The following is a 17,065-nucleotide window of genomic DNA, read 5'->3' on the forward strand; positions in this document are numbered from 1 at the left end:
CATCGTTCGGAGGTAGAAAGCTGAGCAGGAAGCTTACACAGCACGGACAAAGGAGGGGCCTACTGCTACTGTCCCTGATCCCTTGCCTGTGAGCTGACAGAATACGGTGAACCGTGCGTTCACTAAGATGGTAGCTCATTGATAAAGAGGGGTTCGGACATCAGGACGATGTGTCTGGAGTGGTGTACTTTATAGTGAGCAGCTTGACATTATTTTTCCCGATAGGATGACTAGGATCAAGCGCCAGAGAGCTGGGTCTCTCAGCACTTGTACTCACCCATTAACGGGGAACGTGGGACCGGGATGGCTATTGCGGCGCTAATTCTACTATATTGGAATATAATTCTACTGGATTAAAGAATAAAAATTCCACAGATTTACATAAAATACGAATGGCACCCCTTTCATTTTTTGAACTGACAGATTCTTTCAAAAGGGCTGTCATGTACCAGACTCTTACCCAGTTCGTTGTCGCTCCGTGGACGCGCGAAATCTGAGCTTTTTTGTTACTAAGTACTTTTATTCAATACTAAAGTAGTCACGTTGGGATTGAAGCACATGATATGAAAACGTAATCACAAGTTCCAGTCACATGGTACGGAAATAAGGCAATTAAACCCGATCACCTACTCCGAAAAACGAACGCGACACTTCGCTCCAACGACTGGCACAATTTGGCGGTGGCGGTGTTCTCGGTAACATCCGGAAATAATACTTCGATCTCAGAAAGGCATCCTCGCCGTGTCCCCTTGTCCCTCCACCACCTTTCACACCATGAACACACCTGCAGATCGCGTAGAACCAGGCCAGATGCCTTCTGCTGAGCAAATAAGAGCCCTAAGTGAAGCAGAATGGAATCGTCGTGCATGCTGGTTCCAGGCTGAAATCGCCGAGTTTCTCCTTCGTGAGCCAAAGCAAAATTTAGTGTCAACAGCTGCAACAGGAACTGGAAAAACATACACGTTTTTCCTTCCTGCACTCTATGAAAAAAAAAAAACCAGGGGTTTCTTTCATAATCGCGCCGCTGAGAAAGCTTGCAGATCAGCATGTAGAGAGCGCAGAGAAATTAGGACTCACCGCAATTGCACTGGAAGCAAGGACCATTAACAAGGATGTTGTAAAGGCACGTACATACTTGAGCAAGGATTAATTGCATACTTATATGTAAATCCATGTTGACTTACTAAGTAGGCGATTGCAAGTATGAGATATCAATTTGTTGTCCTGGGCCCCGATTTGCTCCGAGGGAACCTCCTTAGACCACTCTGGATGAAGGACAGCTTTGTCAGTAACATTAATCGTATCATTGTTGACGAGGCCCACTGTGCAGTCCAGTGGCTGTCGTTCCGAACAAAATATACGAACTTAGCCTGGCTTTACTCATACCTCCGGAATCGATGCCAATGGTACCTCACTTCTGCGACCTTGGACCCTCGCACATGCAGAAAAGTATTGTCAGCAATTGGAATGGATCCATATTATAGTGATCACGGTGGGGAGACAACAAAATGGTTGCGTCGTTCAAATGACCGTCCAAACCTGCATTATTGCATCCGTCAGATGCAATATAGCAAGGATTCTTGCAATGACTTAGCATTCCTTGTCCCACTAGGTTTGAAAGAATCCGATCCTCTTCCAAAGCCATTTCTTGTGTACTGCGAGTCCCGCGCTGATGCTGAGCGCAGTGCTGGCTTCCTGAGGTCTCGAGTGTGCACGATGCTCAGAAATAGGATTATTTGGGTACATTCGGGGATGTCAGACGCGTCAAGAATGGTGCATCGGGTAATGTAATTTATTCCATCATTCATCATTCGAAAGGGTGGGACTGCCTTGTTTAATTTAGAAAGGTCATTTGGGAAGAGCAAGCAGAGGCGCTTGTACAACCCATTTGGGTCACTTCGTGAGTCCTTCCCAGTTGCATGAATCCTATTCATCGCATCAACACATGCCATTCTGACATGAAACAGTCCTGGTATAGCCACAAGATAATGCATGCGCTCAAGCGCGCTTTCTTCAATGCGCCGTGATCGCAAAATCCCTTCAACCTTCTCAACTGTACCAAGATCCCCATGTACAAGAATAACGTATTTCTCGAAGACCCCCGCTTCCACGATGCCACTTTGCTGGAGAAGTGACATGATAGCGTCAATATTCCCATCAATTGTGGATGCCTTCGCATACACTGCCTCTGCGGTAGAGTACAACATTTGTTGCGGTGACAACTGGAACGTCGATGGAGGATCAAGAAGATGAGATCGAAGCTCAGGGAAGTGTTCTTCGATCAATACTGATGTGATGTGCCACCGACAGTGTGCCATGATTCTGACTGTAGCTTCGGTAGTCGGTAGGACATCGGCAAAGGTGATCATCGGTGGGACATTGGGAGCATTGGGGTTGTTTGGATGTGAGTCCCATATACTTTCAGCGTATTCTAAATGCTCAGGAAGCACCTCCTTTGGGGTGCAAAGAAAAGTCCCGTAGTGATGCTCTCGAACGTGCGGTCCTTAAGATCTGTTGGCTGGCCAACACCAAACTTGAAGTCACAGTTGTCGTACGCTAAGTTCACTATTCGAGTGGACCCAAGGCTTTTATTCAACTCCTTCTGGTTCCTTATCAGTGACATTCGAAGGTTATCCAGTGAGGAGGGGGAGACTGCAAGTCCGGCATGCGCAGCCCACTGACGGACGGATTTCGAAGCATTCGAAGCAGCCAAATAGAATGAATTCTTCACCTGCAATGCATTGCACTGTTCATTGCAACCATGCAAGATTATCGATAAGATTACGACTCCTTTCTATCCAAAACTTCAGAGTAAGTCATACATAATATGTATTGCACGCTATAGCTTACAATTTGAAGCAGGGCGTAGTTCCTCTCCCTATTGTTTCCCTTTGACTGGTGCCCTGCACTAACATGATCGCCACAACCGTCTTCATCTCTTCCGGCACCTAACCCGGCACTTCGACTCGGTACCACCTTTGCCCTGCGTCCTTCTCGTCCCTTGCTTTCCACCACAAGGAGGTGTTGGAGCAGTCTCCAAAGTGCCGGTGCCTTGGACTCAAATAGCGGCCTCAGTACGCTGGTTTTCCCCACTTCGAGCTGTGCTGGATGGAGTTTGGAGGCATTCATGTGGAGTCCGTTCCCTTTTTCCATGAGTGCTTGTATCTCTTTGATGTAAACTGCTTGGGCGCTTGTGAGAATCCAGTTTCTCACAACAGTGGCATCATGAAGATCTTCGGTAGTACTGAGGATATGGAGTTGCATTTCCCGCAATTTGTCTCCAAATTGCACGGAGGTCAAAATGATTGATAGGAATGATGTGAGGGTGAGTCCATTAGCTAGCATGTATTTAAATACATCTTCTACGCGATCTGCAGGTGTGTTCATGGTGTGAAAGGTGGTGGAGGGACAAGGGGACACGGCGAGGATGCCTTTCTGAGATCGAAGTATTATTTCCGGATGTTACCGAGAACACCGCCACCGCCAAATTGTGCCAGTCGTTGGAGCGAAGTGTCGCGTTCGTTTTTCGGAGTAGGTGATCGGGTTTAATTGCCTTATTTCCGTACCATGTGACTGGAACTTGTGATTACGTTTTCATATCATGTGCTTCAATCCCAACGTGACTACTTTAGTATTGAATAAAAGTACTTAGTAACAAAAAAGCTCAGATTTCGCGCGTCCACGGAGCGACAACGAACTGGGTAAGAGTCTGGTCATGTACGAAGTTTCAATCTCCAACCAAGCCGTCATTCGTAATTAAATCAACCATCGCTTGAATGACGGGGTTATTTTCCCCGACATCAGCAATTTCCGCATGCTCGATCGATTCCTGAAGTTGAGCATCGAGCAGAAGGCGCAATTGGTTGACCAACACTCCAATGCGTGACCATGCTCGCATCTTAATCCAGCCTTGCTTTCCTACTGTGATTCCTCCTTTGATGTGATCTATGGTGACTTGCCCTCCAAGAAGCAGAAGGGCGTAGAGCGGTACCTAATTGGGGAAATGAAATTTTAAAAGGGGATCTGTCGTACCAAAACACTGGGGAAAATTTACTTCGGTAGCATCCCGGAGAAATGTTTTTGTCGTAGCCGTCATTGCAAAATAGGCAAGATATGGCGATTTGTACGATGCGTTTCCAAACAGTACCGAACCAGGATGCAAGAACACCCGACCTTCATTCTTATCGAAAATCTTGATCTCCTTCGCGACGTGATCTCGTTGTACTGTTCCCGAGGCAACTTGGTCGAACGTTGCTTTCGGCATGGAGATACGTGTGGCGCGAGGCCAAAGACCACCCAATATGACCCCTTTCACAAGATTCGTGTTATCACTGTTCACGTTTAGATAGGGAGACGTCGCGGAAGCGTTCAGTGGGATGAACCCAATATCCGAGAGTGCTAAGAGGAAGTCCTGTCGTAATGAAGTGACATCTCGAATGCTAGATGCAGATATGAAATTCTGCAACGATGTGATTAAGAGAAGCGATGGGATGCAAGTATGGGCGCACCTCTTCCATGAAACGACGCTGTGCATTGTGAGTGTTGCCTTGTCCCTTGAACGCTCTACACTTATTGTAGGCAGTGACATCTGTCAAGAGATCACTATTTGCTGTAGCAAACTGTAGTCTAGCCCTACGAATTTAGAGATTAGCCGAACATGTCACTCGAGTATCAAGTAACCTACTTATTTGCCTCTTCTTTCTTATCCATGGGACTCAAGAATAGTGGCTTCGAGGAGACGCATGCCGCTATCGTCAAAATCGGATCAAGACAGCGAAAAATGGTCCCGAGGATCATCATCTACAGGGTCACGTTTGCGTGTATCCCGGGAAGACTGCGAAGCTAACTCATACCTTCCCAAGACGCAAATCAACGGGCAGAAGAGCCTAGAAGAATATAATAACAAATCAGAGCCAAACGATGTAAATCTTGGATGGCGCACCATTTGCTGTCCAAGCGCAGTGAGCTTGCCCCCAGAATCGACGGCACCAAGATCCTCCAAAACATTCCACGCGTGGTCTATTGCCTCAACCTTAGGCGGGTCGAGCGCTTTGGCCAAAAAAAGCTGATAAATGTCGGATTGAAGAAGTGCTACTCCAATCAAGGCCATTTCATGCATACCCGTACATCCTCGTTCTCACGCATCACTTTGATCTGCAAACTCAGTGACTCCAATGGTACTCTCAGGATTTCAGGAACTGGGAAGTTTTTCATCGCAGCTTCCCGTTGGCGAGTGTATAGCTTGTAACACTTCCCTGGCCGAGTTCGGCCAGCCCGACCACGGCGCTGTTTCGCAGCTGCTTTTGTTACCCAGGTTTCGACCAGGCGGGATAGCCCAGCCCCTACGTCGTACTGATTTTCCTTCGCCTTTCCGCAGTCCACAACGTACACCACTTCGGGTATTGTGATCGAGGTCTTCAGAAAGTTCATTTAGATGCGTGAAACATAACAGTATATCCAAATATGACATACTTCGGCAACATTAGTAGCCAATACGATTTTGCGCTTTGGGGTCTTTGCAAACACGCGACGTTGTTCATCGCTCGACAGATTAGCATGTAGAGGGAGGATCTCTGCAGCATCGTTGACATCAGAAGACCGCAAAACATCCATACATTGACGAATCTCTTGAACGCCAGTGAGGAAAACGAGGATTGCGCCGTCAGGATCTTCTGCTGTTTGCACGATGTAGCTCACCACGCTGGAAATCAGCTGGGTGTTTGTGAATCAATGACCTCAGCGAGAAACCGAACGATATAACGCACATGATAGTCCAATCTGTCGGAACGCGTGAAATTTACAATGGCATGACCAGCGGATGCGCCTAACCCAGTGGCCTCAAACTCCTCCCGGAAAGCTTTTAGTTGCTCTTCGGTCTGCTTCGGTGCTCCCTTGGCAGGGGGCGGTAAGTACTTCAGCTTCGGGATTACATCTTCAAGATAGATGTCTTGCACTGGGTGAGTGAAGCCGGGTATCTCCAACACGGGAGCACCGTTGAAGTATTCCACAAATATGCTTTGATTTATAGTGGCACTCATCAATATGATCTTAATTTCTTTATTATGTTTCAGCAGTTCGCGCAACTCCAAAAGCAGAAAATCACTGTCGACCGATCTTTCGTGAACCTGAATGGAGTGGGATGTGAGTTGTCGGACAGTTTACACCGTTTCCCGCTTACTTCGTCGACAATGACGTGGCTAACACCAGAGAGGTAGCCTGAGGTCGTCAAGCGACGTAAGAGGACACCTGTTGTGCAGAAGCTGGCGGAAGCTCAGTGTGAAGACGCTGAACGAAAAGGAATCGGCATACAGAAGCTTGGTGCGCCTGTTCTGCCTACTTTCACCACGGATGGCGTAGCCAACACTCCCATCTTCCATTCTTTCAGCAGAAACACGCGCTGACACGCCTAGGGCACTGACACGACGAGGCTGCGTGACGACTATCTTGGTTTGAGACCCACATCCTTTGCTGATGCAGGCATCGAGAATGAATTGGGGTAGCTGTGTAGTCTTTCCGCAACCTGAAATTTACACCATGTAAGAATCACAGTGACAGAAGCTAGGTGTCACCAACCTGTTTCACCTACCACCACTACTACGCGTGAAGAGTCAACGAGACGAACGATCTCGTCTCGAGAGTTCCATGCTGGGAGCCTCATTCTACCATCAAGCATGTGGGCGTATTCCTTGGATTGCCTTGATTGTTCAAATTCTCGCTTGATATCCTCTTCGGACCGGTCATCAAAAACAACGTCTTTGAAACGACCTCGACTCCGCGGGGGTTTCGGATTGTCCTTGCCTCTGCTAACCATTGTCGTAGTTTGAGATGCTTGAATAAGATGCTTCATGACATCGCTAACTTCGGGAGGCGAATCCTGTATTCGAAGGAGCTCGTTGTCTGCAACATCAATCGCTCCAAACACGGCTCCCTCTCCTGCTAGCAATAAAGGCTCCAATTCACCATCAGGCTGCAGAGCGGAGAGAACCCGTGACAGCAGATGAAGCCTAATGTATGATGGGCGCTTGGCGGAGGAAATAAACAAGGGAGGACTGCGGGCGCTTGGGCTCGGGTACGGATGGAGGGAAGAATAGACGACATTCAGGTAAGTATCCGGATTGTTAGGGAGTGGGACACTAAGCTCCGCCTTCTCTGCATCATATTGAGCATCGGGATAGACAGACTGAACAGCCTCGATTTCTTCCAAACGTTTCGCATACCGCTCACTCATGTCCCAACCGCCTTCTCCAGCTGAACCGAATTCAGCAGCATAACCAAGAAGTTTCCCTCCAAGTTTTTCGATGATGAGGCCCCAGTCCGTGGTGCCCGACTGAATGGTATCCATCACTGACCTCTCGGGCCAGCCACCTTCTTTCATTGCACGGTTGGCTGACCACTGCAGTGCAAGCGGGACACTCATCGAGCTGCCACTCCTCACAAAGGGATCGGAAGAAGTCTGCTGAGATTTGAACTGAACTGGAAGATCCGATTCCGGGACATGAAGTAACATATATGACACACATGCATCAAGTGGCGGCAGTGCCAAGAGTGAGGCGAGGTATGGCGATGGGTTATCAGTGGGCGCAGTAATATAATTCAAAGCTTTCTCGATTTGATGTCGCTGGAAACCTAATGTGCGAAGAGAAGCCTCAACTTCAACTCGACGAAAAGATGGTGCCTCTGGCGCGTAAGTGTCCTCTGCAATGACTCCCGGATACCGTGATGCCATCTAAAAGCAATTGTTGTCGAATGTTAGTAGGACGTACTGAGACACTGACCTCTCGAATCACTCTCTCGACAGAGTCTCGCATGGTCGCAGCCATTCGAACCTCGGGTGTATGATCAACCTTATTATGGCCAGACGAACTTGCCGCATTTCCCCCTTCTTCCTCTTTCTGCTTCTTCTTTGCGGCTAATTCTTGGCGGACTTTCACAGATTTTTGGGCCGAAAAAGGATCGGAGTCGTACATCCACTTCTGATGCTCGGGTGCAGCTCTCCTTACTGCTTCGAGATCCGCCCAATATTCTCGGGGCCCTGGCGGCAGCAGTCTGTGCAGCTGAAGATTGTTGGAAAACCGGTGCAATGCATAAGTGGCTCCCCAATGCTTTGCCTCGATGGCAGTCGGCCTGGATAGCGGAGGGTGGGGGACGAATCGAACAGACTCACGCTCTGATTTGTGATCTCGAGAGAGGGTGATTGAACAAGTGAATCCCTCGCCATGGCGGCGCTAAACACATGATAAGCACACACCCTATCCATATAAGAATTCCCTACAGGCTCCACGTTTGGTTTGTCCCACCCTAACTTTTGGCACCTGGCATCGAAGAACAGATGTAAGTTGGAACGGGACCGTCAAAGCCTCCTCTGTGACTACACAAGCAAGTGATGTGTACCGAGTGGCTAGCGAAGCTTACAACTCACAAAAGAGCTGCATAGCTGAAAGAAGAAGTACCTCTCGTGAAGTAAACTTATTGGGGTTTTGAAGCCAGGTGGGAAAAGGGGTTTGCTCTCCAAGCTATCCTTCTTCTCAGGATCTGGAGTCTTGGGGGCTCCCTTTGACGAGTTCCCAACATTTCCAGATTTGACTATCCCCTTGCGTGAAGAAGGCGGCATCAAGGTCCTGGGTGAACAAAGAGTGGACAGTGGCTGTGGGGCGTGGAGCTGCTGCGACTCAAGTTTCACTCGTATGACTCAATCTGTGACTTGTTTGATGCCGTTCCGAACCAAATAACAATCAATAACTGAAAAAATCGTCTGCAAAATGCTCAAGGGTGTGTAGTCGGTTTTGTGGACTTCGTTATTAATGCTAATGATTTTGATAGTGTAACTAATGCCCTATTCTGGTTTCGCGCCCACAAAGGGGGCACTTCGATATTTGCCATCCTGTTTTACTAGTTGGGCGGCTCGATTGACTCTCCTCTTGGCCACAACATCCTCTGCACTTGCTGATTCGCGATGTCTAATCGATTCAAGTTTTCTAAAAGAACTGCGCCTCCCGGTGACCCATCGAACCCTGTTCCCAACCCCCAGATCACTTCTTCTCCAACTGAAAGCGATGCAACAACTAGCACAGATCATGGTGGATCTGATAGATTCCGTCTTGAACCTCTTACCACTACCGATGGTAGTTCTCGAGGCCGGAAGCAGCGGAGGTCTGTTCGGTACACTATAGCTAAGCTGTTGAGCAGAAGTCCCAGTCCCGATCCCAGACAACCGGACCCCTCTACGCCCAATCAGCCATTGCTTAATCCATTATCATCACCCGTTCTCCCTGGGGGGACCATTGGTATCTCTCACATGATGCCCAGCGAATGTATCACCCATGGCAACACTGAAACTCCCCACCCACCACCAGGACGCACAGGCGTGAACTTAGATGCCCCATCGTCAATGGATCGAACACCGTCATCTTCAGCCGTCACTGCTGGTGAAGGAAAGAAAACAATCATCGCCGCCACAAGGCTTGTCCTCCAAACTGCCGCCACTGCTCTTAAGTTAGCCCCCATTCCGAATCTCGACCAGATACCGAATACACTCCTATCGTGGCTCCAAGTTTACGAGGTTCGCAGGGTGTTGCGATTAAATGATATAACCTCACATTTTTATGCAGACCATCGACAACAATGACGAAGATCTCAAGGGATTAGACGACGAAGTTCGTAACGCTCACGAAACGATCTTTAGGCCTCTCCAGTTGTGGACTGGCCAAGTTCCTCCTGCGATAGGTGATCTGATTCAACGATTTGACTTGTATGTGCATTCCCTTCATCGTTCTCTCGCTCAAATTTCAAATTCTCGGTTACAGAGCTCTAAAACGACAATTGACGCAAATTGAGGCACTCAAACGTCAAAAGCTTTCCAAGAGGGTAATTTTAGCGACTGAGATAACCCAGGAAATAAGTGCAGTGAAGTCGTGCATTCATGATGCTATTTCCTGCTTTTCGGTTTGTTTCGTCTACGTTCAAGTCGTTTGAAGATTGACCGGGGGATTCACCATAGACTGCTGCGACAACTCTAAATCTCCTCCACACAATTCGGCTATCGGTAGACTGTTTGTTGTTCTCCATTAACTTCACCGCTTGAAATTTAATGAACATTTCAGATGAACTCTCAAAACTCTACAAAGCGAGCGCGGAATACTCTGCCGTGGAAAGCAAGTCAGAATGCCTGGAAGACACCCGTGTCGAGATTCAGAAATCAATACTCGATCACTTGGAGAAACGGGAGCACCGATTTGTCTGGCTTCGCGGCTCACCGGGTACTGGAAAAACTGCTATATCAATGAGAGTCGCATCAACTCTCGACAAACAGGGTCGCTTGGCAGCATCTTTCTTCTGGGACAAAAATCGGAAGGGCGCAGGACTTGCCTCGGTTGAACACTTCCCCTCTACTCTTGCGCGTCAGCTTGCCCTGTTTAACGCCGAGTACGAAGGACTTCTCGTCAGTCGACTCCGACAGCCTTCATCATTGAAGGATGTTCCTGGCTCCGCTCTGGAGAAACAAATGAGAGCTTGGATTATTGATCCCGCGCACAAACTCTTACCTTTGGGTGAGGAACGTCTTGTTATCATTCTGGATGGACTGGATGAGTGTGGGGCTCAGGAGGAACTTGAGTCCTTAATGAAGCTAGTACTCATCCTTGATGAGATGCCGGCCGCGTTTGCCGTGTTAGTCAGCTGTCGGCCAGAGTCTTCTGTTGTGTCGGCTTGGGATGGAGCTCGGGCTCAGGGTCTTGCCATACCATGTGAAGATGTGGACATTGTCGCTGAGGAAGAGAAGTTCCACACTATCCACCGCATGGTGGAGGAAGGCCTTCGGGGCTGCATCGATAAGTCTTCCTGGAAACCATCAAAAGAGGATGTCGATGCGTTTGTCTCAGCGTGTCGTGGGCTGCCCATTATTGCCTCAATCCGAGTCCGGGATGTCTCCTTTCAAGCCCGTCGTGGTGCAACCCTTCGATCCGAGTTCGAATATTTTCGTGATCTAATCGATGCCCCTGTTGACGTCAACATGGAGTACCTGCGTGTACTTCGCCGTGCCTATATGGTTGGCTCATCTGGAGTCCGTAAACATATAGCGGAGAAGTATCGCCAAGTGGTTGCCACAATCTATGCGGCATTCAAGCCACTAAGTGTTCCTTTTATATCGCAGCTCTCAGGAATTGCCGAGGAAGAGGTCTTAGGTATATTGGAACCAATTAGTTCAATTGTTGATCTTTCTTCGACAAGTGGCTCGGAAAGTGGCTCGGAAAGTTCCTCGAAGGACATGCAGGGCATCAAATTCTATCATGCAACAATGAAAGAGTTTATAATGGGGGATCCGATTGGTCATGAAAATGACAAAATATTCTTTATCAGAGAAGCGAATAAATATTTTATCGGACTGCCACTCCTCCGATTTTTCAATCATAGTTGTGAGCAGGATGTGTTTGGGTTGCCCACTGTTCTCCCTTTAGGAGATGAGGGGAAATGGAGCGATTTTCGGAAGAGAAGATATCATCTCCCTCGTCACCTCCAATATACTCGTGAATACTTATTAGAACACTTAGACCCCTCACAACTCTTTGCACAAAGGTCCAAATTTCAGAACGAGTTTGATACATTCCTCACGCAAAACCTGGTTACATTTATACACCTGGTGCCGATTGTCGAACATGGCAAAGGATTCCCTGACGGATTTGATGAATTCAAGGTGAGCATAATCCGTTGTCGCGGTGATTTTAATACGATGTCATTTTTAACAGAATTGCGATTCATTCAAACTTTTGAGAGAAGCTCGAGAAAAGCAATCAGTGAAGTATCTGAATGTTGCGATTTCCCCGGAACTATGGCACCTCCATCGATCGACCCTTCCTTTCACCCCAATGTCATCACCTTTTCACAAACTGTATGGCCACCTCTCCGATCCCGTCCGGATCTTCACCATTTCCGGCGAGTTTTCCGGGCACGGAATCCCATTGAGTGAGGATTTACTCAATGCTCGAATGGTCATGGAGGCGAAGCTGCTTACTTTTCCAGAGAAGGTTGATAGTTGGGGTGTTGAGACTGATTATGATGCCCAATTCAACGACCCTGATATTCGTAACGGTATTGTGACATGTGCGGCGCTTTCCTTTGATGGCCACCATGTAGCTCTTGGTTTTGGTAGTGGTGTCATCGAACTCGCTGATATCGACCATCAGCACACAATTTCCCGATTCCAGCTCGACCCACCCAACCATCCAGTCTGGATCGAATTTGTCCATGGCAGCCACCGGGTTGCTGCAGAGGACAATGAGGGGAACGTCACCATCCTTAGCCACGATATGACCGCCGTGAATCTTGGTACTCTCCCCAACAACCTTCTTCCTGCCGTAACTCGAGTATCAGATAATGGATTATTTATCATACGGGTTCCGCGGAACGCTGATAGCTCTTGGTACGACAGCCTGACTCTCATATCCATTTTGGGTGACCCGCACCTGCAACACCTCGCACCCCCTTCTTCCAATAATTTCACTCCAACTCCCAACCCTCCTATCTTAGCCTCCGAGCCTTCTACTTCATCCTCTGCATCCATCAAAAATGACCCAGTGCTCACCATTCCGCACCGTCGCACACTTGGGTTTTCTCCAGGAGCACGTTATATCGGCGCGTTTGATGGCCTCGGCGCTTTCACCTGGTCGACAGGTTCGGGTGAGCTCATTTCGAGTTATCGTGTGACGGATTTCAATTTGTGGATCATGAATCCTGCTGTTCCCTTCACCTGCTCTTATTGGATCCCTGATCCTGTATCCGCTCGACCTACCCTTTCCTTGACAGGTGAAGCAGCAAGTATACATCATTGCGAAGCACATGCAGGGTATAACTTGGACGAGTCCTGGATCAAGTGCCCATTCTATGTTCTCTTGCAAAAGGAGGACGAGTGGGGGAGTGGCAGAGGATGTGGCAGAAGTTTGAAATCCATTCGTCCACTGCCGGAAGAACCCCGCTGTTCGGAACTGATGGAGGACACACGGAGCTACCAATGCTCTTCAACGGCAAATTGGAATTCATTATTCCCAAGGAATATCGACCAGTTGTTTCTTCTGGTGCTCAAGGTTTAGGTGCTTGGTATGGCGATCAAGTGCCATCTGATCCTACCCTTCTGTACAGCCCTCGGTCCAGCAAAGATGGGACTCGGATCCTCCTCCAAGGCTGGCAGACAGCTCCAATCGTTGTTGATCTTAGCCAAGTCATTTAGTACGTTCACGGTCAGTTTCTGCTTACCTTGAGCATTCTATCCACTGTCAGAGGGGAATCGTAAAGTTTCGCTAGGTCACCCTTCCATCTTCCTCAGCCAAGGTCCCCTTTCTAGGGTGCAGTGGGTATAAATAAAGGCTTCAACAGTTCTGTGACTATTCCTCCCTTGTACTGTCAGTTAGTCCCGATTCGCTTTCTTTTTTTGTGGAACTTTCATAGCTTACTCCATATCAGAACGAATATATCTGTCCATTTGATGCACTAAAAGGCTTGACCAAAGTAAATTCTCCATTATCACTATGAGGCTCGAGGAGCCCCCTCCCTTAGAGCATTGTTCGTCATGCATGCCCACCATTAACAGGTTCGCTAGCTCAGAGTCCTGTCTGTCCCTCCTTTTTGCTATGTGCATCAACTTACACCAAGAATCATCGATCCCTTCTGGTCGTTTCGTCTTACCACCCGAGTTCTCACCCTTTGTGATATTTTTCTGTTTGCTGTGTTTTGGTTCTCCCCTGCCACATTTCATGGCTACCAACCTCATGATGGCAAATTTCATCCCGTCCACTTAGGTGCCCCTCAGGCCTCACCCATTTCCTACTTACGAAGAATTTCCTCCGCAAGCATGGAATGATCGCTTTGTACCAATGAAAGATACATTCCTGTTTGTGTGGCACGGCTACGAGAATGCTGCTTTCGGATACGATGAGCTCCTGCCCCTGCAGGCCTGCCAGCCCCGACCAAATGAGAGCATTCAGAATTTGACCCATGATTCCCTGAACCATCACCGCCCAACTGCCGAACCGAGGACGTGGCGACCGCGGGTCCCACTCTCATCCGATAGGCTTGGGAACAGCCATGCGCCCCGTAGTCGCAGTGTCTTCCTAGCTAGCTTTTTGATTCGCGCGCAAATGTCCAATTCTTCGCTCATTTGATCAATACTCTGCATGCACCTGTGTTATTAATAGGATTTTGTCGTCCATCTTAGGCGAGCTGTTTGGAAGTTCTATTTGGCCACTCATTTTGTTGTGGTCCGAGTTGGCGCTCAAACTGGCGTGCTGCTTCGTGAGCAAAAAGCGACAGTGTGCACACCAAATTCTCAGCTCAAATCAAGGAGGAAGTCTTCATGGCCAGTGGTCTGAAATTTGGGACAATTTCCCTGCGTCTTTAGCCTTGCAACTTCCATGTGCGACCAAAAATTGATGTGCTAGTCCGGATCGCGTTCGACTGGCCCATCCATCGCCAAGAATATAGGCATCTGGGAAGGTGATGATCGACTACCTCACGGGGATGTGTATGTGACCGTTGAGACTCCCGTCCTGCTCCGACATCGGGCGAGATAACCCATTATCAGAGCTCGGCCGGGCGCCCGCCCGGTTCACTGATAGCAGATTCTGGCCCGGAAATACTGCAGATAGGTAGAGTGGCATGACGGATAAGCTGTGTTTAACCGTGCTTGGATGGGCCGGTATCTTATGGGAATGGGATCTGGGCCTCGCGGTTGGATGGTTTCTTGTCTGTGTATTTTCTTCTAGGAATACTGTCGGAGAACTTGGGTGTTAAGCTAGTGCGACCACTATTGAGGCTTCGAGCTAAGTTTGGCCATATCAATAGTCCTAGCGCTAATTATCTATTGTCCTACGGCAGATTCAGTCGAAAATCGATCGAAGACTTGCAAAAACAGCGGAACGTTCGGCTTTCGTGAATCCGCCGTCTCACCTGAGAGACCCAGGAAGGTAGGAGAGGCTGGTCACCTTCCTGCTGGGAAGGATTGATGGTTTGAAGAAAGATCTCGACAAAGCATTAGCGTGATTTTTGTCACATATCATTCCAGGACTGTTCTGACTTCCGCCGATGCACCTCAGGACGAACTTAGCAATCGGTATCAAATTGTCAACCATGGTAGATAGTCATCACGGCCTAACTGGCGAGCTACGACGCGACCCAGTTCTCGGTGGACCAAGACACCTCGATGTCGCTTACCATGATTCAACTGAAGTATGCTTAGAAGGCGGTGTCGCAACATCGAGGATAGCGCGAAGCGGGTAGTGCTGCTGACGGCGGTGGCTGGCGGGAAGACATCTATTCCACATTCTATCGCAGAAAAGTGTACGAGAAAGAGTATCTTGTTGTCGACCTTCTTCAAGGCAAGCGAGCAATCGCGGCCAGATCACCTTTTTTGTGGCATGGCTAGATCCCTGGCAACTCATGACCCAGTATACCACGCTTCCGTCATATCGACACTCCATAGAGATCCGACTCACGCCGTTCACGATGCAATTCAAGAAGTTGTTGGCTGAACCCCCTTGTTTGAACACACTGCCTTCCGATCGTCCCATACTATTGATGCGTTAGACAGATGCGAATAGCAAGCTTTCGAGTAGTTTGTCAGTATACTTCGGAAAGAAGTACCCACCTCAAGACAGCTCGACCTTCTCTCGCCTGGTTCGGTGATTCCCCTATCGATCGTCTCAGCATCGATCTCTCGGACGACGCTAATGCGCAGGACTGTGCGCTCTACGTCCATATGCAGCTACGCGAATTGAAGGAAGTGCATCTTAGTTTGGGAGACAGATTGGAGGACAAACTTACTCGAGACATATTGGAAAGAGCTGGTGACCTGTTCATCTGGATTAGTACCGTCTTCCATTACATGAAGGTGGCAAGCGGTCCCCCTATGAAAAACTCCTTGATACTGGTACTGACCGATCGAAGGTTTCGGCTGAGAAAATGATTGATAGGGTGTATACAAACATCTGGAGGACTTTGTCCATGATTACCCAGTTGTAATGGGAGCAATGGTTGTTGCACAACGGCCATTTTATCGCCTTTCCGGGAGTATCCTATTCGGCATACGTTAGCGGAATTCGCTCCCCTCCTCTCAGGAGTTCAGGATCCTCACCTGTCGATCCGGGTCTTACATCAGTCCTTCCGTGATTTTATTGTGGAAATTTTCAATCAACCAACCTTCGTTCTTATGCAGTGGACTTGACGAGAGAGGATGCTAGAGTTGCCCAGCGGTGCAGCGAGATTCTGAACGAGATCTTGACGCTATGGGCGGGGACTCATTGAGAATTTTTCTGAACGGGATGTGCTGCCATCTGTTCCTCCAGGGGTTATCTGAACTACTTTAGAGGCTGTGATCGTGCCTACTAACTCCCAACGCTGTTGGGCCGACTGAAGGCAACGAAATAAATATCAATCTCCCCCAGGTTCTTAGTTCTCCGCCATCTCTGCCTTTTCGACCCGTCGATTATGTCGACGGGAAGGGCATTCTCCTGGAGGAAATCCTTGCTACACATGTATCAAATTTCGATAAGATTTATGGTGTCGGACGCACGGCTAAGATATTCAACATATCCTGCTATTCTCGCCTACTATTCCCGGCATCTAAGCCTGCCCTACACCTTCTCCTCGGGAAGAAGGATTATATGGCTACGGAATCTGGATCGACCGAAGGGCCATATTAAATATTCTCGCCGGCGCGAAAACTCTGTGTAACTCGTATCAACGATGTATTCCATGTTGTAGAACGACAGCGAAATAAGACGTCTCCACTACTTGACACCCGGAAGTGCGAGATCGCCGATTAGAATTGAGGGAAGTGGACATGCAGAGAGAAGTCCAACCGCAATAGTCTTGCAGCCCAAGACTATGAATTTTTCCCATCGTTTCGTTGTGTCAGCATCGCACATCCAGTAAGACACAGCCCCACCGTCACATACGAGGAAAGCGATGATGATAAATCTATCTTATTACCCGCGGCCTCGTGATGACATGGCAGTGCGGCCATCCCATCCTAACACCGTGGGGGAGAATGTCTCTACAATATGATGGGCATTCTGGTTGG

General features: G+C 48.5%; 7 protein-coding genes across 7 annotated transcripts; 4 read left to right on the forward strand and 3 right to left on the reverse strand.

Annotated features, from left to right (window-relative positions):
- Positions 1–982: 982 nt before the first annotated feature.
- Positions 983–1,791, forward strand: EI90DRAFT_2952184 (P-loop containing nucleoside triphosphate hydrolase protein; the record flags this gene model as incomplete). The annotated part of the gene is made up of 2 exons (XM_039055414.1): positions 983–1,117; positions 1,192–1,791. 2 exons carry the CDS (start codon positions 983–985, stop codon positions 1,789–1,791), a joined length of 735 nt encoding a protein of 244 aa, XP_038907950.1.
- Positions 1,792–1,892: 101 nt separating this feature from the next.
- On the reverse strand, positions 1,893–2,168 carry EI90DRAFT_2867005 (uncharacterized protein; the record flags this gene model as incomplete). The annotated part of the gene is made up of 1 exon (XM_039053833.1): positions 1,893–2,168. A coding segment is annotated over one exon (276 nt), but the record flags the coding sequence as incomplete, so codon positions are not given.
- EI90DRAFT_3004936 (uncharacterized protein) lies at positions 1,967–3,542 on the reverse strand. Its single transcript, XM_039056373.1, has 2 exons — positions 2,851–3,542; positions 1,967–2,794 (listed from the first exon to the last, which is right to left on the reverse strand). Exons 1-2 carry the CDS (start codon positions 3,385–3,387, stop codon positions 2,432–2,434), a joined length of 900 nt encoding a protein of 299 aa, XP_038907952.1. The 5' UTR covers positions 3,388–3,542; the 3' UTR covers positions 1,967–2,431.
- A 58-nt stretch (positions 3,543–3,600) lies between these two features.
- EI90DRAFT_3004938 (P-loop containing nucleoside triphosphate hydrolase protein) lies at positions 3,601–8,611 on the reverse strand (the record flags this gene model as incomplete). Its single annotated transcript, XM_039056374.1, has 15 exons — positions 3,601–3,991; positions 4,055–4,459; positions 4,509–4,632; positions 4,685–4,800; positions 4,854–4,886; positions 4,943–5,065; positions 5,122–5,415; positions 5,473–5,712; positions 5,766–6,125; positions 6,179–6,260; positions 6,310–6,520; positions 6,574–7,726; positions 7,776–8,225; positions 8,273–8,312; positions 8,451–8,611. 15 exons carry the CDS (start codon positions 8,609–8,611, stop codon positions 3,728–3,730), a joined length of 4,056 nt encoding a protein of 1,351 aa, XP_038907953.1. The 3' UTR covers positions 3,601–3,727.
- Positions 8,612–8,693: 82 nt separating this feature from the next.
- EI90DRAFT_747254 (uncharacterized protein) lies at positions 8,694–10,151 on the forward strand. The gene is made up of 5 exons (XM_039068007.1): positions 8,694–8,769; positions 8,821–9,559; positions 9,609–9,748; positions 9,804–10,049; positions 10,101–10,151. The coding sequence occupies exons 2-4, from the start codon at positions 8,954–8,956 to the stop codon at positions 9,970–9,972; spliced, it is 915 nt and encodes a 304-aa protein (XP_038907954.1). The 5' UTR covers positions 8,694–8,769; positions 8,821–8,953; the 3' UTR covers positions 9,973–10,049; positions 10,101–10,151.
- On the forward strand, positions 10,088–10,468 carry EI90DRAFT_2952190 (uncharacterized protein; the record flags this gene model as incomplete). Its single annotated transcript, XM_039055415.1, has 1 exon — positions 10,088–10,468. A coding segment is annotated over one exon (381 nt), but the record flags the coding sequence as incomplete, so codon positions are not given.
- Positions 10,469–12,065: 1,597 nt separating this feature from the next.
- On the forward strand, positions 12,066–13,286 carry EI90DRAFT_747226 (uncharacterized protein). Its single transcript, XM_039068006.1, has 3 exons — positions 12,066–12,666; positions 12,799–13,218; positions 13,270–13,286. The coding sequence occupies exons 1-2, from the start codon at positions 12,303–12,305 to the stop codon at positions 13,080–13,082; spliced, it is 648 nt and encodes a 215-aa protein (XP_038907956.1). The 5' UTR covers positions 12,066–12,302; the 3' UTR covers positions 13,083–13,218; positions 13,270–13,286.
- Positions 13,287–17,065: the final 3,779 nt, after the last annotated feature.

Source organism: Cantharellus anzutake (genome assembly GCF_015039405.1).
Source record: "Cantharellus anzutake strain C23 chromosome Unknown EI90scaffold_197, whole genome shotgun sequence".
Classification (NCBI taxonomy): Eukaryota; Fungi; Basidiomycota; class Agaricomycetes; order Cantharellales; family Hydnaceae; genus Cantharellus; species Cantharellus anzutake.